We start from the raw sequence: 27243 nt of genomic DNA on the forward strand, positions 1-27243 counted from the left end.
TGGAAACTGTCTGAAAGGTGCTGTCAGTCAGTAAGGGCCTGGTCATTTCGTCAGGGCTTACTTAATGACGAGTCCCTGATGAGGAAGCCAGTGCCAGAGTACAACAGCGCCGATACCCCAGCTGTACCAATGACACCATGCAGCTCCATCCTCCTCTCTCCTGAGTTCGAGGACAAACAGGCTTCTGCCTCCATGCCCAGCTCCATGAGTTAAGTGTGTAGGAGGGTTAGGAAAGAAGTGGACACCTTTCCCTCGGAGGGCGGTGGGATGACAGGAGACAGTATTTTTGTTGTTTATTGATAGGTATTCTACAATAAACATCTATTGCTTTCATATTTTAAAAAATAATTTTTGAAAGAGGAAAAAAAATAACAGACTCCTCATCATACTTATAACAAATAAACCACAAAAATAGGAGAATTAAATTTAGCATCCACAATGCCGATCCAGGCAGAAAGCAAGTGTTTACTGGTAAAGTATAAAGAGGAGGCTTTATCTATTTACTTATTTGTGTACGGACAGAGTCTCGAATGGCCCAGGCTGGCCTCAAACGCACTACGTAGCCATGACCTTGAACTGACCTTCAATACCATCTTGCCCCTGCCCTCAGGGTCATGCCTCGGGTTCTCCTCCGCATCCAAGAACCGTCCCGCCCCGTTTCTGAGCTTCTCCGCCTTCAGCTCCCTCTCCCTGGGCCTCACCACTCATGCACTCCAGATCAAGCTGCCTTTGCTGAATGACTCTCATGCTTGACCAGTAACCCCCCACTGCAGGCTAGGAGGGGCCGGGTCAGGGTCTCCCACATTCCTAAGGAGGGGTCGCCCATGGTGCTCTGACACGCGGCCTGCCCACCCTTTCTAACACTTGATGATTCATACTGAAGAAAAGAGGGCCACGGAAGAGGACCACGGAGGAGGATCATGGAAGGGGATCACAGAGGAAGACCAAGGAGGACCACAGAGGGGGACCACGGAGGAGGGGGATGTGTGAATGTGCAGGCTGTGCTCATACCTTGTTAACAGATTCCCACTCTGAGTGTAGCTAAGTTTAAGGTCGGAGCCAAGGACGTCATGACAGTAAGAATAAAAGGCTCTGATGACTTCCAGAAATAAACTCTCAACCACTTGAGGTCCTGAAACCAATAGAAAACAGTTAGAAAAGAGCTAATGATAATGTTAAGTGTTTGCTTGTGTTAAGGCCTGGCCTCTAGCCCAGGCTAGCCTCGAACTCTCTACATAGCCGAAGATTGCTGTGGACTTCTGATCCTCCTCTCTCTCCCGAGTGCCAGGACAAACAGGCTTCTGCCTCCAGGCCCAGTTTGTGCAGTAAGAGGGTGGATACTGTTTCCTGAGGCTGGGCAGACACTCCACCAACTGAGCTACACCCCAACCCTTAACCACCAGATTTGAACCAATAGTGCTAAGACACACATAAGACACCCAGAGTAACTCCATACATATAGGCTTTTAGGGTGGATAGGTATAAGCCAGGCTGATGGCCACAGCACCAGCAGCAGGAACAAGTTGGAGGAAAACAGCAAGACTACTGCTTAGACCTCTGGGTGTCCCACATTGCTGCTTCTGGGCACAGACTGAGTCCTTCCCACAGGCACACAAGCAGGGACTGTGCTGCTGTCCCTGACTACACAAGGTGACAGGTCACAGCAGGCTTGAGTAGGCTGTCCAAGCCAGCTTCCACTGGGTGAATGCAGTTGAGCACTACATGTTCCAAACCCGTGGACTGCTTGGTCACATATCACTTGGTGGAAATATCTACAGAGAAGAGCAACTTCCCTGCCCTCAGCTCTTGCAATCACGAGTAAGAACACAGCAGACGTCTATCCTGAAAAGCTGGAGAAGAGCCGTGGAACAGCCATGTGTCAGAGCCGCCTCCTGGCCACTGGGTCGTGTGAAGGGAGGGTTCCCAAAAATGACTTCTCCTGAGATTGCACAGACACCCTCAGCCCAGGAAAACTTCGCCTTTTTCTGTGCAGATGGCAAGGGCACATTCGTCTCTTGTGCATATGTTTTTCGCTGTTATGACTAAACTTGTGACCTCACCAAGCAAATGCTCTTAGCTGAGCCCCGGATTAACTTAATCTTTGATGCTTTTCACAGAATCACATTGTGCCTCTGAGAGAACAATTTTTTTATAATTTATTTTTATTTTATGTGCACTGGTGCTTTTGCCTGTGTGAGGGTGTTGAATCCCCTGGATCTGGAGTTACAGACAGTTGTGAGCTTCCAGGTGGGTGCTGGAAATTGAACCTGGGTCCTCTGGGAGAGCAGGCAGTGCTCCCAACTGCTGAGTCATCTCCCCAGTCTGTGACGGAACTATTTGTATAAGCTTTGCGTGTGTTCTGTCTGCTGGAAGAGTGCCAGATGCTTCCTACCACAGGGAGTTCTGCGGCCTCTTTCATGGAGGAGACAAGAAGACACAGCTAAAGCCGGCCTTCCAAAAGAAGGGACAGGAACGGTGACTGCTCTGTGCTCCTGTTTCTGTATAATAGACTCCTGTCTACTGATACATACACCCCTCAGACAACTAAGGCAGCAGAAGAGCAAATTTAACAACTGCTCAGCATGAAGGTGAACACTCACCCTCTTCTGAGAGTCCAGTCTGAACCTGGCTAAATGGTGCGGTTTCGTGGCGTACGACAGGACAGCTTTGAAACAAAGCACACATCTCCCAGTGCCAAGTCCTACTTCTTCTCTGAGTATCACCCCCCCCCCCCAGTCACACGGCAAGCGCCCAACTCCATTCATTCTTACGCTAAAACTCGACTTTTCTAGGATGGAGTTCACTTCCAAGTACAGAGAAATCTTAGGAGCCCCTATTGGTGGACGGAGGTGGAGGGGGAGGGGGAGTCTGAAGGCTCAGGTACTTTTAGGAAGGAAGGTGCACACTGTGGGCTGGTTGAGGCCAACAGGGGTCGTGAGGCTCAGCAGAGCCCTGGGGCAGCTGGGCTTAGCACGACCAGGAAAGGACGAGAGCTGACTCCTCAAACTTGTCCTCTGACCTCAACATGTAACCTCGGCACGCACGAGAACACAGGACGCACAGTGAAAAACGCATGTAACCATTTTTAGAAAACTGCAGTGCCTATAGCCCCAGGACCTTGGAGGCAGAGGCAGGAGACGGTGGGTTCAAGGCCAGCCTGAAGGGTAGAGACAGACTCTCAAAAACCCAAAGCACAAACGAGACCAGCATCGCAGTGGCCGGGGTGTCCCTTCCGTCCTGCTGCCTAGAGCTCGGCACTCCTGCCTCACAACAGATGCTCATTACTGAACTCTGAACCAACGACCGGACAGCTTCAAGACTCTTTGTTCTGGCCTGAAGGTGCACATTCCCTGGCCTCTTAGACAAAACCCTTGAGCTCGCAATGCAGCAGAGGGACGGGGAGGGGAGGGGAATCCCTGTCCTGTTCCGGGGCTTGGTGACAAGACATCAGATCTGATAGTGATGGGGTAATGGGGGGGGTAACTCTCCTCAGCAGATTCTCAGGGTCATTGTGTGTAAGAGGGGCCAGGGGTCACAGTGTGTGTAAGAGGGGCCAGGGGTCACAGTGTGTGTAAGAGGGGCCAGGGGTCACAGTGTGTGTAGTGGGGTCACAGTGTGTGTAAGAGGGGTCAGGGGTCACAGTGTGTGTGTAGTGGGGTCACAGTGTGTGTGTAAGAGGCCCTCTAAGAAGCAGAGTGTAACCCAGTCATCTGGTTTAATATGAAATGCTCTTCTCTGCACACACTCTTGCTAGTGGTCGCAAGAGTGTGTGGGGTCCCTTACCAGTCATAGAGCAAGGCTCGTGAGCGACTATGACGCTGGAACGGACAGTCACAGAAAACTACGCTCTGTGGGCACACGCACCCACAGCAGGAGCCTGAACTCCTACATGCTCTCAAGACTCTAATCTGCTGGCCACATCTGCGCTTAAACTCCCCAAACACGTGACCCACATCTGTCCCCGTGTCAGCAGGGCTTCTCCCACGGTACCTATTTCTGGCTTGTCCAGTAAGCTGACAAGGATACGGAAAGGCTTCAGGTAGGCGTGGTGGCGCTCCTCCACGTCAGCATCTGAGAACTTCTGATGTAGTATCTCGGACAGAGCCTGTGTGTTCACAGAGCCACGCGTTAGAATACAGGGTGTGGGGGGGGGGTTCGGCGTTGCGGGATGTTTATTGTTAAACACGGGAGAGACCAAGGACCAGCCCCAGCCCACGACACATGCACGTCAGTCCTTCAGGGCCAGACTCAGCGTCTGCTTTGAGGTCTCACAGAGAAATGCCCTGAGGACTGTGATACGGAGCTGGGCAGGGGTCCCAGGGTAGGGAGCCTGCCTGGCATGCACGACATCCTAGGTTCAGTCCCCAGCACCGCACGGACCAGATACAATGGCGCATGTCTGCAATCTCAGCATGTAGGAGGCAGAGGCAGGAGGATTGGAGGCTCACAGTCAGACTATGCTACGTGGTGGGTTCGAGCCCAATCTGGGAAACATGAGACTTTGGCTTAAAACAAACACTGAAAACAAAACAATACAGAAAAACAGAAAGGAAGAAAAAAGACGGTAAGGGGAAATGTCCCGATTGTGGTCAAATTTCCATCTTCAGAAATGTCCTTACCTCAACTAAAAGATTCTTGGAGTATTTATCAAAAAAATATGAGGACTGGTCTTCATAAGAAGTAGAAATGACAGATTCTGGCACAATGGTGTTTCCTTTAATGTCTGAACCTATAAAAGAATAAACAGCACAGGCTGTAAAAAGACCTCATATTTTACAGGGGTACCGCATTGTGCAAAACCCTCATGCTGCACTATTTAATAATACAACTCCTTCAACAGAAAAGCAAAGTCAGATGTAGTCACCTCTCCCTGTTCCAGGGAGGTACATGCACAAGGCGATTGTCCACAACTGAGCCCCGAATCTTCTGACAGTGATGTCCTGGCTAAGGACCGAGCAGGGAGAATTCATCCCAGCGGGCATCAGTCTGGTTTGCACCAGACATTGACTAGCCCTCTTCTGCAGGTGCTTATGAGAATTGGAACAAAGATCATTTCCACATCACAATTGGCTTGTTCAGCACTACCTGACATTGAGGCAGACTCCCTGACTGTCTGCATGCCCGCAAAAACCTGAGGTCCCAGGTCCCAGCTAAGCAAGGCCTAGAGCTTTCTCTATACACAGAATGACATCTTCTCTCTTTTATTGACTTTTTGAGACAGTGTTTCAATATGTAGCCCTGGCTGTCCTGGATTCATTCTGTAGACAAGGCTGACCTCAAATTCGGAGATCCACCTGCCTCTGCCTACTGAGTGCTGGTATTAAAGGCATGCACCACCCCGGCCAGCCAGAAATCATCCTTTTCTTTAAAAATCTTTAAAGGGGGATGGAGCCCTGCCTCAATGGTTATGAGCACACCCTGATCTTGCAGAGACCTGAGTTCAGCTCCCTGCGCCCAGGTTAGGAGACTCATGACAGCCTGACAGATTTCCAGCTCCAGGTGATCTGGCAGCTTCTTCTGGTTCTTGTAGATACTGCACTAACACACACAAATTCCCTCAACACACACACACACAGTCATAGACACAGTCAGACACACATAGACACACACACACAGTCAGACACACAGACACACAGACACAGACATACACACACAGTCACAGACACATAGACACAGTTACACACACAGTCACACACACACAGTCACAGACACACACATAGTCACAGACACATAGACATACACAGTCACACACACAGTCACAGACACACACACAGTCACAGACACACACACAGACACATACAGTCAGACACACAGTCACAGACACACAGTCACAGACACATAGACATACACAGTCACACACACAGTCACAGACACACACACAGTCACAGACACATAGACATACACAGTTACACACACAGTCACAAACACACACACAGTCACAGACACACACATAGTCACAGACACATAGACATACACAGTTACACACACAGTCACAGTCACACACAGTCACAGACACACACACAGACACATACAGTCAGACACACAGTCACAGACACACACACAGACACATACAGTCAGACACACAGTCACAGACACACACACAGTCACAGACACACACACAGTCACAGACACACACACAGTCACACATACAGTCACAGACACAGACACACAGACACATACACAGAGACACACACAGTCTCTCTCTCTCAGTCTCTCTCTCTCTCTCTCTCTCTCTCTCTCTCACACACACACACACACACACACTTTTTAAAATCTAAAATTTCCAAAGTGAGCTGGAGGTGTATATGGGGCCCTGGATTTTTATTCCCAGAACAGTATGCACTGGGCTTGGAGGTGGACGCCTGTCATCCCGGCACTTGGGAAGAGAAGGCAGGAGGGTCAGACAGGGTCGCCTCAGGCTCTACTGTGAATTCAAGGCTGGCCTAGGAAACATGCAATCCTGATTCCAAAAAAAAGGGGTTGGGGAATCCATCAGGAGTCTGTCGTTGCTCATCTTAAAATCCATAGGAAGCTTCCTTGCAATGACATTTGCACATTTTACAACTAGAGAGAAGGCCCCTCCTGTTAAGCTACACCCCTGTCCTAGCTTAATTTGATTTTGAGACGGTCTTGCTATGTCTCCGTCCAGCCGTAAACCCTTACTGCCATGCCTCAGCCCCCTTGCCCTGTGGTTAATGCCAATGTCCCATCACACCCGACTTTATAACAGGCTGCTCATTAAACATCACTTAGCTACAGATTCTCGGTATTTCCTGCTCTTAAATGGAACTCATCTGGAACTTTAAAAACCCACTTATTCTCTTTTATTAAAGGCAAAAAAGAAGAAGCTGCAGATCATCACAGCTCCTGTAGGAAGCCGACCTCAGCTGACCAGGGCTGCTTTAGTCATTGCTGTCTTTCCACAGTTCTGATCATCACTCGGGACCTCACTTATCCCACAAACCAGCACTGACGCTCACACTCGCTCAGTACCTAGTAGCCAGGCATAGAGCCTCCTATTGAGAGACATGTCCCTTCTCAGGAGGGTCTGGGTGGCAGCAGAGAGAATGTGTACGACGTCACGTCTGAGCAGGGGGATGGCCCTCTCATCAGGGTCCTACGGGAAGGATGGAGAAGGCATTACCTTAAGGGAATGTTGAGCAGGCTCTGACTTCTGACACAGGGCTCTGCTTAGCAACCCATGCCCAGAAGGCAGCTGTCAAGAGGCTGGCTGTCCCCAGGCAGCCCACCAAAGAAGAACTGATGCACTCTATTCTGGAGAGACATACTAAGATGCAGGGGGGTAAGGAGCAGTCACCAGATTCGCAGGGTCCTCCCCAGTGTCGTAAGAGTGTCACTGCTGGGGGGAGGAGGCTCTCTTCCATGAAAGCTGTGCCTCACAGGGGGCTCAGGGGGCTTTCTGACAGTCTCAGCGATGCCCTTCCATGATGATAACGCAGCTGCCTCTGCGTCACCAACATTCCTGTGAGTGACCCTAACAAGGCCACCGCTTCACCGAGCCACGTCTAGGCAGCCTCAGTCTCTCTCTCTGCCCTGTCTCTGGGGCCCTATCTGCAATAAGCAGACATTTGTCCACCTTTCCCGGGAAGAGTCGCATGAGGCCCACGGAATGAACGAGAGCCATCAAAGGTGAGTGGACACTGCCAAGTGGGTGAGCTCTCTCCGTGACTGAACTGCTGTCCACACAGGCACCTGCCCTTTGCCTTCGAAGTGACAGGAAGTGCCCAGCAGGGCAAGCATGACTCACCAGACAGGTATAAAATGGGAAGAAAAACAGGATGATTTCCAAATTATTTCTTTGCACAAGGACATTGGCATCTAGCAGTGATGCACACAGCGATTTCACCTGAAACAACAAATCACAGAGCTTGTTCCCAGGACCCTCTTGCCGGCTGCTCTTGTGCTGGGAGTCTTGATGCGACATTACACCACACAGGAGGTGGGATGGGGGGCAGGGTTCAAACTCTATGGACTGCGAGGTTACAGTGAGTGAGGAAGACGCACAGCTGTCGACCTCATCCGAGGGCTGGCGGGGGAACCGACTACAGTTCGCGGGTGGGGAGCGACGAAGGTCTGGGGCCCTCCCACTACCCAATTCATGAGCAAGGTTGTAGCTGCCGGGGTGGGAGGATTCCCTTGAGGGGCCCGGAGAAGGAAGCTGGGGAGCCCTGACGCGGAGGGGTGAGGGCAGAGAGAACAGGGCCAGCCAGGAGCCATGGGGACGCCAGAGCAGGAGAGGGGGACACTTCCAGCATGGACAGTGAGGGAGGAGACAAGACTGGAGGCCCAGCAGAGACGCCTGAGCTCCTGGAGGCACAGCCAGGGTCATCGAGAAGCCATGCTGCCGGGGCAGCAGAGTTGGCTCAGCAGCCTTGGGTGCTCGCTGCTCCACGGGGCGGGGCGTGCGTTCAGAGCCTGCTACCCATGAGCTCCCGGGGCTCTGACATCCGCTTCTGGCCTCTGTAGGTGCCGCTCATTCTAACACTGACTGACTGTCTGTCTGTCTGTCTGTCTGTCTGTCTGTCTGTCTGTCTGTCTGTCTGTCTGTCTCCAACACACACCACTCACAAGTAAGAACTCTCCCTGACGGAGCAGCCATGCCCACGTCCCTGGGGGAGCAAGGCGCCTACCGCGAGCTGGTGATCGGTGCCCAGCATGTACTTCTGCTCCTTGCCTGGTGCATCCCTGCTGATGTGGCTCACCACGAACAAGGAGGCGGGGAGGCGGATGGAGGGGCTGGTCAGGACACTCCCCCACAGGGCGGCATAGAACACCTCCCGGCCCACGACCAGAGACAGCCTCAGGAGCAGCGCATCTGTTCTGTTGGGGAAAGACGGCACGGTTTCAGGGCTCCCCTGCCTTCTGCACTGTGGAAGAGCAGGACGTTCACGGGTTCACAACCCGCCCCCGTCAGGAACCCCCAACTTCCTCTGCTGCACCTCCCACCTGCCCCCTGTCAGGTGTCATCCCCGACGTGGCACACAGTCAGTCTCTCGGGGTCTGAGGATGGAATTTGGGTTGTTGGGCTTGGTGGCAAGCGCCTTAACCCACTGGGCCATTGTCCCCTTTATTGCATTTCAAGTAGATTTGTTTTTATTTATGTCTGCATGTCCACACGCGTGTATGTGCATGTGCTTGCAGGTGCCTGTGGAGGCCAGAAGAGGGTACTAGATGCCAGGAGATGAAGGGGGCTGTGAGCCACCTAACACAGACAGTGGGAACCAAACTCTGGGCCTGTTAAGGCAGCAAGCACTCTGGTGAACCATCTCTCCAGCCCCACACATTTCATTAATGCATGCGTGCGTGTGGTATATATGTTGCATGTACTCATGTGCTTACTTGCATGCAGATGTGGGCAGGTCAGAGGACAGCGTGGGAAAAGTGACCGTGTGAGGCCTGGGTGTCAGACTCTGGACACCAGGCTTGGTGGCAGCCCCCCTAACCGCTGGGTCATTTGCCAGCCCCTTTATTTTTAGACAGGTTGTCTCTGGTTTCCCAGCTGGCTTCCTGCCTCAGTCTCCTGAGTGTGGGAATCACAGGTGTCAGTCATCAGTCAGGCCACTCATGGCAAGCGTCACCATCGGTGGATCAGGGCCCATTTTTCCATGGGTGCCAGAGCAAGGCTCTGCTCTGCTCTGCAGTGCTGGCACGGAAAAGCCCATGTGGGCTGGGGACAGGCCTGCCAGTGACCCAGCAGAGAGCCATGACGGAGCTGACTCGCTGCCTGCAAGGGCTCCATTTCTCGTGTTTCCTGCGGGCAGAGAATTGGGAGGGAAAGAGGCTACCAGGAGGGGCCCCGTGTAAAGAGCAGCTCACTGGATTTCTCAGCTCAACCCTTCTGTGTCCAGATCCCGGCTACGGGACCCAGGACAGGACTGACCTCACCAGGGACCCATACTCTGCCCTGGGAAGATGGTGTAAAAGGGGAATGGGAGCATCTACATAAAAACATCACAGGGCAACAGAGCAGGCACGCAGGCTACACCGGTGTATATTATCGCCGGTGTATATTATCACCGGTGCCCAGGTCCTTCGTGGTCCCCAACGCTGGGCGAGTGGGACACAACTGTGAAGACCACTCCACACCAATCACCTTCAGCTTGCTTTTTTTTTTAAAGACAAAGAGACAAAAGGAAAGGAAAAATGCTTACTGCAAATATATGCTACATTTATATATTAAACGGAGCTTGCTCTCCTTAAAAAGGACTCTGGGTAATTAACAAAGGGACCCACAATTGGCCAAGTGCCAAAGGGCTTTAGAGTGCTCTGGGCGCCTCATCATCCTCCTCCCCGAGGATCAGGGGGTGGAGGACTGTAGGAGCCAGAGGCCGGGCGGGGTGCTGGGACAGTGTCTTCTGGACAGGGCGTGGCCTGTGAACCACAAGCTCACTGCACCTGTGGCTACCTGCACAAGGCAGGCAGAGACTGGGGCTCTCAAGGGTTCATAGAGGGAAGGAGGGGCTCACGAGGCCCAGCCACTCCTTCCCTAAGGGACCACTGGCAGTTAAGGTAGCTGGGGTCACTTTCTGAGTGGGGTAGCAATTCCTAAGCTACCCGTTCTCTTCAGGAAGCCCTGTTCAAAATCAGGCATGAGAGTTCAGTGGGAGAGGGAGGGGCCTGAGAGGGTCAGAGGGCACGAGAAGGACAAAACTCATTGCACAAGTTTATGAAGCTGCCAAAGAGTAAAAACCTGATGAACGGTTTACATGAGCCTAACCTCACTGCCTCATAAAACATTCACAGGAGGTGACGCACCGGATCCAGGAAAACCAGGATGAGGAGGCAGAAGTCAAGCCAAGGGCTCAGGCCAAGTCCACAGGAGGGTTCTGCGCCCGGAGGTATTGATTGGTCCAGATTAAAAGTTGAGTAAACACACAGAGCTTGGCTTCACTCAGCTCTGAGCCATTGCACGGGGCGGAAGCACCTCTCGGCAGCTGCACTATGTGGTAAACTGGCCAGAAGAGTCAGTGTGTGCCAGGACACAGCCCTGCTGGGCAGGCTCTGCTGGGCAGGCTCTGTGCTGGGCAGGCTCTGCTGGGCAGGCTCTGTGCTGGGCAGGCTCTGCTGGGCAGGCTCTGTGGGGCAGGCTCTATGCTGGGCAGGCTCTGCTAGGCAGCCTCTGCGCTGGGCAGGCTCTGTACTGGGCAGGCTCTGCTGGGCAGGCTCTGTACTGGGCAGGCTCTGCTGGGCAGGCTCTGCTGGGCAGGCTCTGTACTGGGCAGGCTCTGTACTGGGCAGGCTCTGTACTGGGCAGGCTCTGCGCTGGGCAGGCTCTATGCTGGGCAGGCTCTGCTGGGCAGCCTCTGCTGGGCAGCCTCTGCTGGGCAGGCTCTGCTGGGCAGGCTCTGCGCTGGGCAGGCTCTGCTGGGCAGGCTCTGCTGGGCAGGCTCTGCTGGGCAGGCTCTGCTGGGCAGGCTCTGTACTGGGCAGGCTCTGTACTGGGCAGGCTCTATGCTGGGCAGGCTCTGCTGGGCAGCCTCTGCTGGGCAGGCTCTGCTGGGCAGGCTCTGTACTGGGCAGATTGGATGCTGCTAAGTGAGAGAGAAACTCCTCACCCAGGGATTGCTTCAGGAACACTCTGCCGGTGACACTGATAAAACCCACTGTGAGTGCTAGAATACACATGCACATACTCTCATTCAGAACAGACCATCCCAAGTACAAGTCACCGGGAGGCAGCTGCTGCCTCCACCCAAGAAAGGTTCCACCATCAAAAACGCAGGAACTCTCCCACTGTCCCCTTTCCAATACTCAGGGAACACTGGCTACCTTTCTGTATTGAAGAAACACACTGCATATCTGTCTTGTTGTACTCATTACCAAAGAAAGGCCAGGTCTGGTTGGCAGCTTTGGCTGGCAGAGGCAGGTGAATTTCTGTTGAGTTTGAGGCAACTTTGGTCTACTTAGTGAATTTCTGGACATCCAGGGCTACATAACAGAGAAACCCTGTCTCAAAAACCAGAAACAAAATAACACCCTCCACACACCCAGAAACAGAGCTAGAGAGATAGCTCAGCAGTTAAGATCACTGACTCCTCTTCCAGAGGACCTAGGTTCAATTCCAAGCATTCATATGGTGGCTCACAACTGTCTGTAACTCCAGTCCTAAGGGACCCAACATCCTCACACAGACATCCATGCAGACAAAACACCAATGCACTTGAAAAACAGGACCCAAATAAAAAGGTTCAAAGAGTAATTCTGATACAACTTCACCCTGGAAAAACAAAACAACTAGCGTGAAAAAACTCAGGACTTTCCATCTGTCAGAGTGACTCAGATTACCACCATGGACGGACCCTAAAAATCAGTGTGCAGTTCAGAATACAGAACCCCAAACCTTTCATTCAAAGCCAACTGACAGCAACCGTCACCACCATCACCCTCCAAGCCCATGTCATCTCCCCCCTCCCTCATTCTCCCTGGCTGCTGCTCCCCTGTCCCTCCTGCAGACACAAATCCATCAGGTGATGACAGAAAGTAAAGCCAGTGGGTGGGCTGCCCAGGGTGGGGTCACAGCCCCAAGCGTCTCACACCCATTGTTCCGCCACTATTTGCCCAGTGCACAGACAGGAGGCTGGGCGTCTCCAGGCCACGTGGTACAGTGTTACTGTTTGAAACCGAACAAGCACCATAGACGAATGTGCAGGAGTAGCAACAGGTATTCAAGTCAGCATTTCTCACAACCTGCAACCCCAGCTCCTGGGACATGCAGGCCAGCGAGAGAATCCCAGGAGCCTGGGGATTTAAGACCGGTGGGGACAGCCGGGCGGTGGTGGCTCACGCCTTTAATCCCAGCACTCGGGAGGCAGAGGCAGGCGGATCTCTGTGAGTTCGAGGCCAGCCTGGTCTACAAGATCGAGTTCCAGGACAGCCTCCAAAACAATACAGAGAAACCCTGTCTCGAAAAACCAAAAACCAAAAACAAACAAACAAAAAAACCTATGGGGACACACAGACACACAGAGCAAAGCCCAGTCTCAAAAGCCAAAACAGATACACCAGTACCTAACGCTACTGACTTGGGGCTGGAGCTTTGGCCCAGGAGAGCTTACAAACCTGGATGTCTGCAGCCCTGGAGGCCTCTGCCAGCTACACACAGCAGCCAACTGGCTCCAAACCTCCCACAGAAAGTTCCAGAGCAAGATCACCCTGACTGCAGTTGTTGAGACAGGGTCTCACTGTGTAATTGAGCCTATTTTCAAACTCGGGGTAATCCTCCTGCCTCTGCCTCCTGAATAAGAGGGTTGTGTGTGTACCCAAGGGCCTCTGATTTAAACGGTCATTTATAGTTAAGTCGTGTCTCCTTTTCTTTTCTTTTTTTTTTCCCTTCTTGTGGATTTCTGAGGCCTGGATGTTGCTATGCATCCTGGCTGGTCCTGCCTCAGCCCCTCTGGGGCTAGGGTCACAGGTGTGTGTCTCTACACCTGGCCTCTTACAGCGGCCGAGGCACTCCCCTCCCTCCTCTCCTAGGAAGGAGGCTGGTGAGTATTCACCCTTCTAGTCTTGCCTCTTGGAGCAGCAAAGCACAGGCGTGAGGCTTTGGGGCCTCCGAAGGGCTCTGAAGCAGGGACAGGTGACACACCAGCCTCCAAGGGTCAGAGAGCAAGGAAGGTGACACTGCTGTCACATACGGGCCAAGAGTCTCTTCGTTTGCGTTCACAGAGAAGTGCAAACAGGGAAACGTTTCCATCCCCGTCAAAGCAGTGGGTTACCTCGTCCTCGCAGCTGGGTCCAGGCTAGCCCTTCGCGATGTCTCCCAACACAGATGCTGTGACCCTGGTGCCACCGCTTCCTGTCTGCGCTGGGAATTAATGTGCTGGAGTATTTTGCTTTATACCTAAAGGCTTGGGGTCCAGATCTTTCTCGGATTGAAAGAGAAGCAGCAGAAAACCATCTTACACTGCCAGCTCACTGTGCCTGTCATGCACACTCGGGGACTACGTAAGGCAGCATCTCCCTTGGGAAACCGGGCACTACCTCTATGCGTGGCAGATAACCGGCTTCGCTCCCACTGACAGCTAAATCGACTCAGTGATTCATGCAGCTACCCAGCTCTTGGTTCAATGTCAAGAAATCACAATGTTGAGGAAAAGTACCAATATTAAACAACACCATCAGCTGTTCAAACAAACTTTCATTAATCAGCCAAAAGAGCAAACAAGACTCCAACTTTTAACATATTTCCAGTGTGAGTGACACAGATTTGGACCTTTGGGGAACTAAGTAATGTGTTAACCTGTTAGAGGATGTACAAATTAGCACACACAGACACTCGGGGGTACACACACGCACACGCGCACACACACACGCACACACACACTCTGTTGTCAGAACATGAATGCACCAGAACTTGCAGGAAGTCTGGCAATGGCCTCCCTGCTACCTCCTGTGTCACCGTGACTATTGAGTCCACATACTCCCAAGCCTCACCACGTGTGCTAGCCACCATGCGTGGCAACGAGACAGACTCTTCCTCTGAGGCTGTGACTATGACGGTGACTCCGTGGGGAAACCGGGGCTGAGCTAAGTGAAAGCCCAATCCAAGTATAGATGCAAATGAAATGAAGCATGGTCACTGTCACTGGCTGTCACACACTCTGTTCCCTGGAGTTTTGGAGCTTAGGGGGACACTCCAAGCACGGCTGGGACTGACTCCTTAATTCCACAGGGGGCCCCAGGCACCGCCAAAACACCTGCCAGGGTGATGTGGCTGAGGCATGGGAACAGCAGAGGCGACAGGCACCAGCATACGGTGGGCGGTGTGCACGGACGCAGTCAGCCGCCCCCACGGACGGCCAGGACATGGGCCTATGACCATGGCTAATGACTGCAGCCTCTCTCAGAACAGTCAACGTTCCTTGTGGTGACAGCAATTCCTTATAATGCTTAAGGAAGAAAAGAATTCAGAAAGCGCTTTGTGCGGGTGCAATGGTTTATGTGGTCACAGGCTTTCTCCAGCCTCTGGGGCCCTGTGAGAAACTCGAGAGCTTTAAGCGTTTCTTTGGGCCCTGCTGAGAGCTGTGAAGAGATCCTGCTCCTGCTATGACAGCACATCCATCCCTGTGATCCTAGCACCTGGGAGGCTGAGATTGAAGCAGGAGGATTGAAGTTAGATACCAGTTGGGGCTCCATCATGTGGCAAGACCTCCTTGTCGGAAAACTAAGATGATGAGAAAGGGGGAGGGAAGACACACACAGACACGCGCGCGCACACACACGCATGCATGCACACACGCACACGTGCGCACACCCACACACGCATGCATGCACACACACATGCATGCATGCATACACGCACACACACTCACAACACACACACACAACACACACACACACAACACACACAAACATACACGCATGCATGCACACACGCACACACAGACGCACACACACACTCACACTACACACACACCACACACATGCACACACTATATACCCACACACACACCACACACACACACTCACACCTCACATGTGTGTGCATCTGTGCGTGAGTGTGTTGTGTGTTGACGCTTCTTTGGTGAGTGGAAGATCCCAGACCCCGGACATGATGTCCACCTACCTGTCATAGATCTCGGAGCCCTCTTCCAGGCCCGGCAGCAGGCCCACCAGGAAGGCCTGGAGACTGGGCAGGAGCAGCTTCTGCAGCGGGAGGAAGTACCTCTCGTACAGGCCAAGCAGCACGGGCCGCACCGACATGGCAGCATAGGCCAGCAGGGGAAACAGGCCGCAGCTTTGAGAAAGACAAGAAGGGCAGGTGAGCGCGGTCAGACACCTCGGCACACATCCCCGGGCCAGCTGCACGGAGGCCACAGGTGAGGATGGTGGTTTGGGTTTCTTTACTTTCAGCTAAATGCACATTCGGGGCTCCTCACACATAACACGTGAGGCTGGATGCAGGACTTCCGGGTGGAGACCCATCTCCTGGTCACGGCTAGATGACTAATTGCTTTGTGCTTTTCTCTCCCATGCATATTTTGCTTGCCATTTTCCTTTAAAAAAAATTTCCTTTTGAGGTAGAGCTGCTAAGGGTGACCCTGAACTTTTGCTCTTCCTGCCCTCACCCCCGCAAGTGCTGGAGTTACAAGCACGGGTCACTACACCTGGCTTCTCAGCGCTGCGATGAAGCCTGTGCCAGCTAGGCAAGCACTCCACCAGCTGAGGGCAACCCTGCCCCTTGCTTGTCGTTTTCCAGCTGTGAGGTGAAACACAGACTAGAGCGAGAAGCTGCCGCACCTGTACAGGAACAGGTCCTTGGCCAGCCATTTGGTCCCCACAATCTTAAAGATGATCTCGTAGGTCTCTAGGGCCTTCAGGTGCACACCACTGGGCAGGGCGGGGTGCAAACACTGAGCCAGCCTCTTGCTGATCAGGAGCCTTCGTGGTAGCAGGGAATACTTCAGGTTGCTCTGCAGAGCCTGTGAGAGACGAGAAACGGCACGTGAGAGGGCAGCTGCGCTGCCTACGGAGGAGAGCAAGTCTGTGGAGGCCCGGCCAGGACGTGGGGCTGTGAGACAGACACACAGAGAGGACTCGCAGGGCTGTGTGTGGGCTCCATGCAGACTCGTCACCAGCCAGGCTCTCTGGGGCCTTGAGGGGCTGGGTAGACCCTGCCAAGGCTGGAAGGGAGGCAGACAGCTTCGGGGTGTCACTGTGGCACTCACAGACAGACAAGGGCTACGTGCGCCTCCATCCCAGGAGGCCAGCAGTCCCACAGAATTGAAGGACACTGGGCTGTAACCCGCGCAGACAGCTTCGTCTCCCTCCTGTGCACAGAAGCCCAGGCCGTCATCGGCTCAGGGAGAAGGGGTCTCGTTCCTCCCATCCTTCTTCAGCTACCTAGACAAGCAGCTTTGGGAGGAGCTCACACATGGGAGAAGGGCAACTTCCGGCATGTCTAGCAGTGAGGGGTTGTGCTGAGACACTGGAATTCCGGAAATGGTAACCCTGAGACGTCGAGCAACAATATGCCCGGGCCGGCCGACACACAACTCAGGACACGGGCTCTCCACACCTCAGCTTCTGGAGCTGGGAATTACAGCTCAGAGCTAGAGTGTTTGCTTGGTGTGTGCAAAGCCCCGGGTCCTGAAAACAAACAAGAAAACCTACTCTTCTTGGCGCCGAGGAGCAGAGGCAGAGCACCGTGGCTGGGATAGCTCCAGAGGCTGTCTTCTGACACCCGGCGACTCCGAGGTCTATCTGCCCGCACCCCTGGGTTATCTGCACACACATATCTGTACGGGGAGCTCACAGGGTAGACTCCAGGCTTCCTGAGAACCACTCAAGGCCTCCTAATCGTGGCTGTAGTCTGCCTAACCCAACCATTACCACTTTCTTTTCCTTTGGGGAGTGTGCACTTGCCCATGTGTGTGGAGGCCAACATTGGTTGTTTTCCTCAACCATTTTCTATCTGTAAAAAAATTATTTATTTAGTGTGTAGGACTGCACACACTACAGTGAGTGTGTGGAGGTCACAAGCCAACTTGTCGGGCACCAGACGACTCTGCGGTCTGGTTAACTCTCTTCTCCCACCACGTGAGTTCCAGGGGTCACACTTGGGCTGTCAGGCTTTCTTAGCACACGCCTTTATCCTCTGAGCCCTCTCCGCAGACTCCACCTGGTTTCCTGAGGCAGGGTCTCTCTCACTGAACCTGGAGCTTGCTAGTTCCCTCTGCTGAGCTGGCCAGCAAGCCCGGGATTGCCCACGTCCACCTTCCCAGCAGAAGGATTACACGTGTGCTCTGCACTGCACACCGTTTCCTTATGGAGCGGGCTCTGGGAGAACCCAGGCCTCCTGCAAGCATTGCAGGCCCTTTACCAACAGAGTCACCTCCCGGCCTGCGACCTCATTTCCTAACAGCAGCTCACGTGTTGTCACACAGAGAACTCATTGTTTAATGCCTACTCCTGGCAGCTCCTCACCCCAATGCTCCTCCCCGCCCAGATCACTCCTCCCTGCCCAGCTCACTCCTCCCCACCCGAACGCTCCTCCATCCACCCAGATCACTCCTCCATCCACCCAGATCACTCCTCCATCCACCCAGATCACTCCTCCATCCACCCAAATCACTCCTCCATCCACCCAGATCACTCCTCCATCCACCCAGATCACTCCTCCATCCACCCAGATCACTCCTCCATCCACCCAGATCACTCCTCCATCCACCTAGCTCATGCCCCTTCCAGGGAGGCAGCAGAGTCCCCGGAGAGGGCACATCCTGGGCAGGGACCATCTTGTCCACCCTGCAATCCCCAGCTTCCCTGAGGGGCTGCAGTCCCAGGTGAGGACACTGGCCCTGAGCCATGTGCCCTAGGGGCCATGACAGCTCTCTGCTTATAAAAAAGACACTGCTTCTACCTCTAAAACAGCCTGGGTTAAGAGGGAGGTAAAGGCAAGAGAAGGAGAATACTTTTTTAAAATTAGGTCTGTGGTCTACATGAATTCCCAAATTTCATACAGCTGCGTCTTTAAGGAAAATTAGATAAAGTAGAGATGATCAGAAGTGTCATTTTTTATTTGTTTGTTTTGTTTTTTTGAGATGGGGTTTCGCCTGCTTACCCTGGCTATCCTGGAACTCACTCTGTAGAGTATGGAGAAGTATCTTGAAGGGCTGAGGCTCAGTTGGTTTGCCTAGCATTCAGAAAACCCTGGGCTCAATCCCCAGCGATGTGTAAAGCAGGCATGGTAACACACCTGTGTCAGGAGGTGGGGCGGGGGATCAGAAGGTCAGGACAATCCTACACCCCAGAGTGCAGGGCCAGCCCAAGGCCCGCCCAGGATGTGCCAGATGCTATCTCAAGGGATGGGGAAGCATCTCAATGCATTACTTAGCAAGGGTCTAATAGTCTAAAACCAAGAGAAGTCCAGCGAAACAAACTGTGTTTACGTAAAGACAAAAAAGACCGTAGGTGGCCACTCAGATCACACTCTGGGACAGAGCATGGGGACCTCAGGCAAACGAAGCAGACAGGAAACCATCGGGCAGGAAGTAGGGCATTTTATGTGGGACATTTTCAAACACACAGAAGAACAGGCAGAAAAGCCAGGTGGCTGTCACCCCGCTTAGCTGACTAACTGATAGCCGGTCCTAAAGACACGGCACTGAGACTGTCTGGGACTGGGGGCTGACTGAGGACGCCAGAGACTCCTCCGAGCAGGAGCTGTCTTCACTGTCTCGGCTGATTCTCTGTTCAAGCCACACCCACTCACGTGTGTCAGTGTGTGCCCAGGACGGCCGCTGTCTGAGGTTCACTGAGGTGGTCTGCACCAATGCAGGCAACTGGGACTCCTGGGCTTGTGCACAGAACAACATGGCCATGTGAGACACACAAGCCAATTCGGGTAATGGAACTGTTTGAGTCCCTTCTGGTGTAGGCTTCAAAAGTCACTTTGAAGGTCTTCAGGCACTCACTCCTGCCTGTAGGGCCATGACCCATGGCTCTAGGAAACCATTCCCAGCCTAGGCCCTTGCGCACTCCCAGCTGATGGAGGAACAAACCACTCGGAGGAGCCGCTAGGACTTGAGGGCCTGTCTGTTGCCCCCTTCCCTGTCTTGACTGAAGGGCCTCTTCTCATAGGTCCCCCTTATCCAGAAGGATCTAAGACCCCTGTGGATGCCTGAGGCCATACAACAGTACCAAGCTCCTGAGTGCCATGTTTGCCTACACACAAACCATCAGGTAGCAGTCACCTTACAGATTAGGCTCTGTAGAAAGATGACAACGGAGCCAGTCGGATCTCAGAGAAGAAGCCTGAGAAGTCGTGAGACTGCACTAAAGCAGAGAGACTTTATAGGCTGTAGGCAAGCGGTGATGATGTGCCCACCACAAGTTGAGTCTGTGCCCGAGTATGGTCACAAGCTGAGCAAATTAGGACGTGGGCTGCTGGTGTCATCGGGGGAGGAGGTTGCAACAGTCGTCAAGAATATGGAGCTGGGCTTTTGGGGCACCTTTCCTTTGTTCAGAGACTCTCTGAGCGGGCAGGGTTTGGAGGGAGGGAGGGAGGGAGGGGGAGGGAGGAGAAATGGGGCTTTCTGGTCCGTGCAGGGGAGAATCAGAGGCTCCAAGCAAACAGTAGCAGAGGCCTGTGTGTGTGGTGAGTGAAGTAAAGACACGCCACAAGCATAGAGGCGGTGTGAGGGTCACCCCAACACAGCACGTGACACCCCACAGCCAACAAGCAGGACAGAGGACAGTCCACATCACGAATATACTTAACATCATCCAACTATAAACCCGAAAGTGAGGGTGGGTTCAGGCTGTGCACGCCGCTGGTATCAGCTACTCTGTGGGCCTGGAAGTCCAGGGCTTTGAAGACTGCCTGGACGACACTGTCTCAGAAGGACTAAGTGTTAACTTTTACATTATGGCACAACTTTACAACGGAAAGACCCCACGCTTCAGCGTCTTGCCAGCTGGCGTTTTTCAGAAATAGGGTCTTGTTATGGAGTTCAGAGCTGGTCTCAGACACAAGGCAGTTCTCCAGCCCCAATTTCTCACAAACACCCCCAAGAAAAGAAAGGTCCCGTGAGTGACTTCTGTACTGTGCATGTGTTACTACACTTTAAAGAGAAGGAGGCCCTGTGTCTCGAGGCACCGGAGGAGTTGGGGCTGAGGGCCAGGTTTACATGTCTAACATGAACCACTATGCCGGCCATGGCCACTCTGCCGATTACACGCCTCAACTCCCACCCACGTGAGTGTCTGACAAGAAACATGAGGACATGAAGCATTTGGGTCCTGAAAAGGCTGCCCCAGCCCCAGAGGTAGCACTCAGGCTGTCTTCCTTCGTCCTGTGCAGCAGGATGAGGCGCTGTCCTGACTGCGCAGCTAGTCTTAAGAGACTTGTCCCCCACTAACTTGGGGTCACATGTGAAGAGCCAGCCTCTTTTCCTTGTCCTTACCCCCCACCCTCATCCCTCACACACGCTGGTACCCTGGCTCAGGTGGCGAGGGCCCTCCCCTCTGCCGCTCTTTCCCGCCCATGCGAGAATGCCGCTGTGGTCCAGGCCTCTTCTCAGGGAGGAAGGCTCACCAAATACTCCCAGAGCAGCTCACGGTGGGGGCTGTTTTTAGGAAACCGGTACCTAGATTGGTTGAGCAGTAAGCCTAGCATACACAGCTCATGAGGAACAGTCTACAAACACTGGATAATCTCCGAGAAGCTGGGCGAGCTGGGAAGGGAAAACTCATGTTTTCAAAACCGTTTCAGTCAGCTCCAAGGAAAGGAAAAACTATGATCGGACAGGAAATTAAGCTTCCGTGTTCATTTCACTCAGGAGATACATAATCCTAAAAGAATTCCCAAAACCACACCTAGGATATAATTACAATGTTCTTGACCTCATTGCACCTGCAGATGTAGCAGCCTGACCTCAGCTCCAGTTCGGTTAGACCCTGACTCAACATCCCTCTCTGATCTCTGTGTGGATGCACGTCCACACACGTTCATACTACAAACATAACACTCACACTGTGTACACACACACACACACACATACATACAGCACATTCCAAGCTGCTCTTGCAGAAGACAATGCTTAGTGCAGAGGGTCACGTGCCATCGATATGAAATGCAAGCTAACATGTGTCTCCCAACAAGCCAACGAGACACAACAGCCATCACAGTAAAATACTACTCGCCTTCCTCGGGAAGTCTGTCATCTTTAGAGGATGCCCTTGCTACAAAGCAACAAGAAAGCCATGGGATGTCACAGTGAGTCAGGCTGGCCAGGTGGCAAGGTAGCGCTCAGTGACATTTGCCATTGGCCGAAGGACACCAACAGTGCCCTTTACACCAAGTGGGAATGGGAACAGATATTGAGTAATAACGAATTGGCCAGGACTTCCTTCATTAGGCAAGCCAGCATAAAGTGTCACGCCTCACTTGAGATGGCAGTGACATGGGCGTGGCCGCAAGGGACAAACAGGAGAAGTGGGTCCAATGGCCTCCCCTGAGAGCCTGCTGCTGGGAGCTGGGACCCCACAGCAAGGCTGGGCAGTGTTTAACTGGGGCGGTGTGTGTGTGTGTGTGTGTGTGTGTGTGTGTGTGTGTGCGCACGCGCACGCACGCACGTGCATGTGCATGAGAGACAGAGAGACTGCTTCAACTTGTGTGTCAACACAAAGCTTCCCAAAATGCTGCAGCCTGAGTAACAGCAAGCTGCATTCAGTCGGCAAACTCTGACCCAGCGAGGCCAGGATGAGCCAACTCTCCACCCCCCACCCCCCCACCCCCGCACATCACTCAGTAAAGCTGCTGAAGAGGAACCTGTGTAGGCTAATTCAACTTTTTATCTCACGTAGAGACATACATTAGAAAGCTAAGGTTTTTCTTTTTACAAATTCTTAACACAGGTATGGCCGATATGCCATTAGTCGCAGTACTTAGGAGGCAAAGGAAGGCAGGCAGATCCCTGAGTTCGAGGCCAGCCTGGTCTACAGTGCAAGTTCAGGACAGCCAGGGTCACACAGAGAAACCCTGTCTCAAAAAAAACACAAAAACAAGCAAAAAACAATAAATAAGTAAATAAGCAAATAAAAATCCTTATTAAGTCAACAGCAGGGGCTCAGGACTATAACCCTAGCACTTTCAAGGCAGAGACAGGAAGATTGCCGTGAGTTCAGGCCCATCTGCTCCTGCTGGTATCAGCCAGTGCTTTCTGAGCTGCTGCTGGGGTAGTGAGTGACCGCAGGCTGATGATCTGGACTAGGAGAGTCCCAGGTGCAGGCAGGAAGGTCAAGGGGCCTGGCTACTGCAGGGCAGGACCAGAGGCCACGTGCAGCCGGTGCACGGTGGTGGTGGAGGTGATGGTGGTGGTGATGATGGTGGTGATGATGATGATGGTGATGGTGGTGATGATGGTGGTGATGATGATGGTGATGATGGTGATGATGATGATGATGGTGATGGTGGTGATGATGATGATGATGGTGATGATGATGGTGGTGATGATGATGATGGTGATGATGATGATGGTGATGATGGTGGTGGTGGTGATGATGATGGTGATGATGGTGATGATGGTGGTGATGGTGGTGATGGTGGTGATGGTGGTGATGGTGGTGATGGTGGTGATGGTGGTGATGGTGATGATGATGGTGATGATGGTGATGATGGTGATGGTGGTGATGGTGATGATGGTGATGATGATGGTGATGGTGATGATGGTGGTGATGGTGGTGATGGTGGTGATGGTGATGATGGTGGTGATGGTGGTGATGGTGGTGATGGTGATGGTGGTGATGGTGGTGATGGTGGTGATGGTGATGATGGTGGTGATGGTGGTGATGGTGGTGATGGTGATGGTGGTGATGGTGGTGATGGTGGTGATGGTGATGATGGTGATGATGATGGTGATGGTGATGATGGTGATGATGGTGGTGATGGTGGTGATGGTGGTGATGGTGATGATGATGGTGATGGTGATGATGGTGATGATGATGATGGTGGTGATGGTGGTGATGATGGTGATGGTGGTGATGGTGGTGATGGTGGTGATGGTGATGATGGTGGTGATGGTGGTGATGGTGATGATGGTGGTGATGGTGGTGATGGTGGTGATGATGGTGATGGTGATGATGGTGATGATGATGGTGATGGTGATGATGGTGGTGATGGTGGTGATGGTGATGATGGTGGTGATGGTGGTGATGGTGATGATGGTGATGATGATGGTGATGGTGATGATGGTGATGATGGTGGTGATGGTGGTGATGGTGATGATGGTGGTGATGGTGGTGATGGTGGTGATGGTGATGATGATGATGGTGGTGATGGTGGTGATGGTGGTGATGGTGGTGATGGTGATGATGGTGGTGATGGTGGTGATGGTGATGATGGTGGTGATGGTGGTGATGGTGGTGATGGTGATGATGGTGGTGATGGTGGTGATGGTGGTGATGGTGATGATGGTGGTGATGGTGGTGATGGTGATGATGGTGGTGATGGTGGTGATGGTGGTGATGGTGGTGATGGTGATGATGGTGGTGATGGTGGTGATGGTGGTGATGGTGGTGATGGTGGTGATGGTGGTGATGGTGGTGATGGTGGACCACGGTGGCTGTGGTGGTGGTGGTGGTGGACGGTGGGTGGGTGCAGAGGCAACAGTTGTCATTCACCCAGAGTGGGCTCTCTCAAGAAGAAATGCTTGGGAAAGGGCTTGGGGAAGCCACATAAGGTCAAGGACGGTACCTAACCTACAGGGCTGGTCTGAGTCAGGACTGCTCCCTCATTGACTACCAGGCTGTCATAGGCTACCTGAGAGCCACAAGGCTGTTTTCTCATACAGAAAATGGGCTCCACCTACACAGTGGCTGGGCTCTCCTCAGCCAGAGCTGACTGACTTCAGAAAGGCTGTTGAGAACTTGGGTCAAGCCGCACAAGTGCTCTGTTCCCTACAGGCACACCAGACTCTGGCATGGGGCCTGGAGGTGGCTCAGCAGTTCTGACAACAAGCTAGAGAGCCCAAGTTCATCCCGGGACCTCTCTCCACACACACCCTCCTCCTTCCACAAACATAAACAAACTTAGTAAGACCCTGGAAAGAATCCAGCCCCGACGGGCAAGTTCTCGCAGTCAGTGACAGGCAGGGGCAAGAACACCTGCCATGTGATTCGGAGTTCCCGAGGGCGGTAAAGGCCACAGCTCTCCGTGACACATGGCTGTCCAGCTCTCTCATCGGCTGTGGTCTGGTTTGGGTCTATCTGGTCTCCCTTCTCTGTGCTGTTTGCGTTCCTGGTTGGGAAACAAGCCATCCGTACAATAGTCTGTCAGACAGGAACTCCGGGTGGCTGTGTGGGAAGGGGCTGTTGCCAGTACGCAGGAGTGTGACACCAGGCGAGCCCTGCTTGCTCTGTTCTCTCTGAAGCTTGTCCTGGAACACTCAGGGCAAAGAGCAGGGCACCGCGGTTGGTTGGCACACGGGGCACCGGAAGGGCGTGACTCCTCAGAAACACGATGTGTTTTCCTTTTGGCAACACTGGGGCTGAGGGTAGAGTTCGGTCTTCCTGGTGTCCACCAGGACAGCTTCATTCCCATTCTGTATCTTTATTTTATTTATTTATTTATTTTTATTTAGGTTAGAAACAATCTTGTTTCACATGTTAATCCCAGCTCCCCTCCCTCCTCTCCCCCATTCTGTATCTTTTAAGGACACAAAAACACTTTTTGTCATCAACTGTCTTTGTGACCCACAGAGGATCCAGGCTCCAGTTCGGATGAGGTTAAAAGATGGGCTTGGTTGGGACACTTTTTGCTGTATGGACACAGACTGTCCAACTAGGCTATGCAATTTTAAATAAAGAAAACATAATGTAACTTATAAAACCAAAAGTCCAGAGCAGTGTTGCCCCTGGGGGGGGCAGCATTCAGAAAGACCTGGAGACATTTACCACGTTTTCTATTTGGGGATGGGGTGGGGGAGGGGCATGCAGTGGACAAGAGGCCAGGATACTGACAAACACCTCAGAGTGCACAGAACAGCACCCCCCTCCACCCCAGACGCGCCCCCCACCCAGCACCAAGACTGAGACACTCCCATGCAGAGGAGCAGGGTTCCATCTCTGCTTACAAATATAAAGAGAAGCACAACAAAATAGCCCACTCTCAATGGAACAAAAAAAAAAAACCAAACAGTGTTTGTCCCTTTACATCTCTGCAGCAGAGGAAATCCCTTTCAGACGCTGGCCTGCGGCGGCCTTCCTGCCATGTCTCAGGGGTCCCAGAAGTCACAAGGCCACATCTGAAGCAAACTGCACCATGGGAAATGGAATCAGCAGGAATAAATCTGAGAACCAAAGTATTACACCTCTGGCTACCTCAGAACTCACTCCCACGCCATCTCTACATGTAACAGGGGGCTTTTTAAGATAGGGGACTGGCTGTCGGGGTGGCCACACGCTTGCCCCACACTCAGAAGTGAGGAGCCTGAATTGAACCCAGCTGCTCCCACACTGAGCATGCTCGGTGTCCCTCCCTTCCTTGGCAACCCGATTAGACTATCTGCCAGCATACCAAGGCACTGAGACGGCTAGCTGGGGAGTCACCAGAAACACTAGGAAGAGAGGACCTGTCACTTGCATAGAAAGCAACACTCTGAGTATCATTCATATACATAACTTTAAGGGCATATTTTATTTTAAAGATAACACGTGCATGTCCATGTGTGGGTATGTGCATGTGAGCACAGGTGATCTAGAAGCCCAGAGACACTGGGTCCTCTGGAACTGGAGTCACAGGCGGTTGTGAGCGGCCTGGTGTCAGCGCTGGGACCCGAACTTCAGCAAGAACAGTTTGCAATCTCTTCAGACCAACAGTGTGCAATCTCTCCAAACCAACACTTCACACACTGATTAGCTAGTGAAATGGCACCCACAGCAACTACGACTGTCAATGAGACCCACAGTAACTACGACTGTCCCACAGTGACTATGATTGTCAATGAGAACCACAGTAACTACGATTGTCAATGAGACCCACAGCAACTACGACTGTCCCACAGTGACTATGATTGTCAATGAGACCCACAGTAACTACGATTGTCAATGAGACCCACAGTAACTATGATTGTCAATGAGACCCACAGTAACTACGATTGATTGTCAATGAGACCCACAGTAACTATGATTGTCAATGAGACCCACAGTGACTATGATTGATTGTCAATGAGACCCACAGTAACTACGATTGATTGTCAATGAGACCCACAGCAACTATGACTGTCAATGAGACCCACAGTAACTATGATTGTCAATGAGACCCACAGTAACTATGATTGACTGTCAATGAGACCCACAGTAACTACGATTGATTGTCAATGAGACCCACAGCAACTATGACTGTCAATGAGACCCACAGTAACTATGACTGTCAATGAGACCCACAGTGACTATGATTGTCAATGAGACCCACAGTAACTATGATTGTCAATGAGACCCACAGTAACTACGATTGTCAATGAGACCCACAGTAACTACGATTGTCAATGAGACCCACAGTGACTATGATTGTCAATGAGAACCACAGTAACTATGATTGTCAATGAGACCCACAGTAACTATGATTAATTGTCAATGAGACCCACAGTGACTATGATTGATTGTCAATGAGACCCACAGTAACTATGATTGTCAATGAGACCCACAGTAACTACGATTGATTGTCAATGAGACCCACAGTAACTACGATTGATTGTCAATGAGACCCACAGTAACTACGAT

At 52.4% G+C, this 27243-nt stretch overlaps 1 protein-coding gene across 6 annotated transcripts in view; it reads right to left on the bottom strand.

Annotated features, from left to right (window-relative positions):
* The window catches only part of Dop1b (DOP1 leucine zipper like protein B), an 87647-nt gene that overhangs the window by 47659 nt on the left and 12745 nt on the right, over window positions 1–27243 (bottom strand). For all 6 annotated transcript variants that reach the window (XR_001196718.3, XM_040750438.1, XM_005073802.4 and 3 more), the window contains 8 exons: window positions 16261–16442; window positions 15587–15757; window positions 8652–8841; window positions 7769–7867; window positions 6994–7117; window positions 4620–4729; window positions 3991–4105; window positions 1012–1132 (listed from right to left, as the gene is read on the bottom strand). Coding sequence is in view for 5 of the 6 variants with exons in the window: in XM_040750438.1 (XP_040606372.1) it covers window positions 1012–1132; window positions 3991–4105; window positions 4620–4729; window positions 6994–7117; window positions 7769–7867; window positions 8652–8841; window positions 15587–15757; window positions 16261–16442 (1112 nt within the window). In the remaining variant the exon portion in view is untranslated. The remainder of the gene's footprint in view (window positions 1–1011; window positions 1133–3990; window positions 4106–4619; window positions 4730–6993; window positions 7118–7768; window positions 7868–8651; window positions 8842–15586; window positions 15758–16260; window positions 16443–27243) is intronic.

The sequence above is a fragment of the Mesocricetus auratus genome, unplaced genomic scaffold, assembly GCF_017639785.1.
Source record: "Mesocricetus auratus isolate SY011 unplaced genomic scaffold, BCM_Maur_2.0 Super-Scaffold_100008, whole genome shotgun sequence".
NCBI classification, from domain to species: Eukaryota; Metazoa; Chordata; class Mammalia; order Rodentia; family Cricetidae; genus Mesocricetus; species Mesocricetus auratus.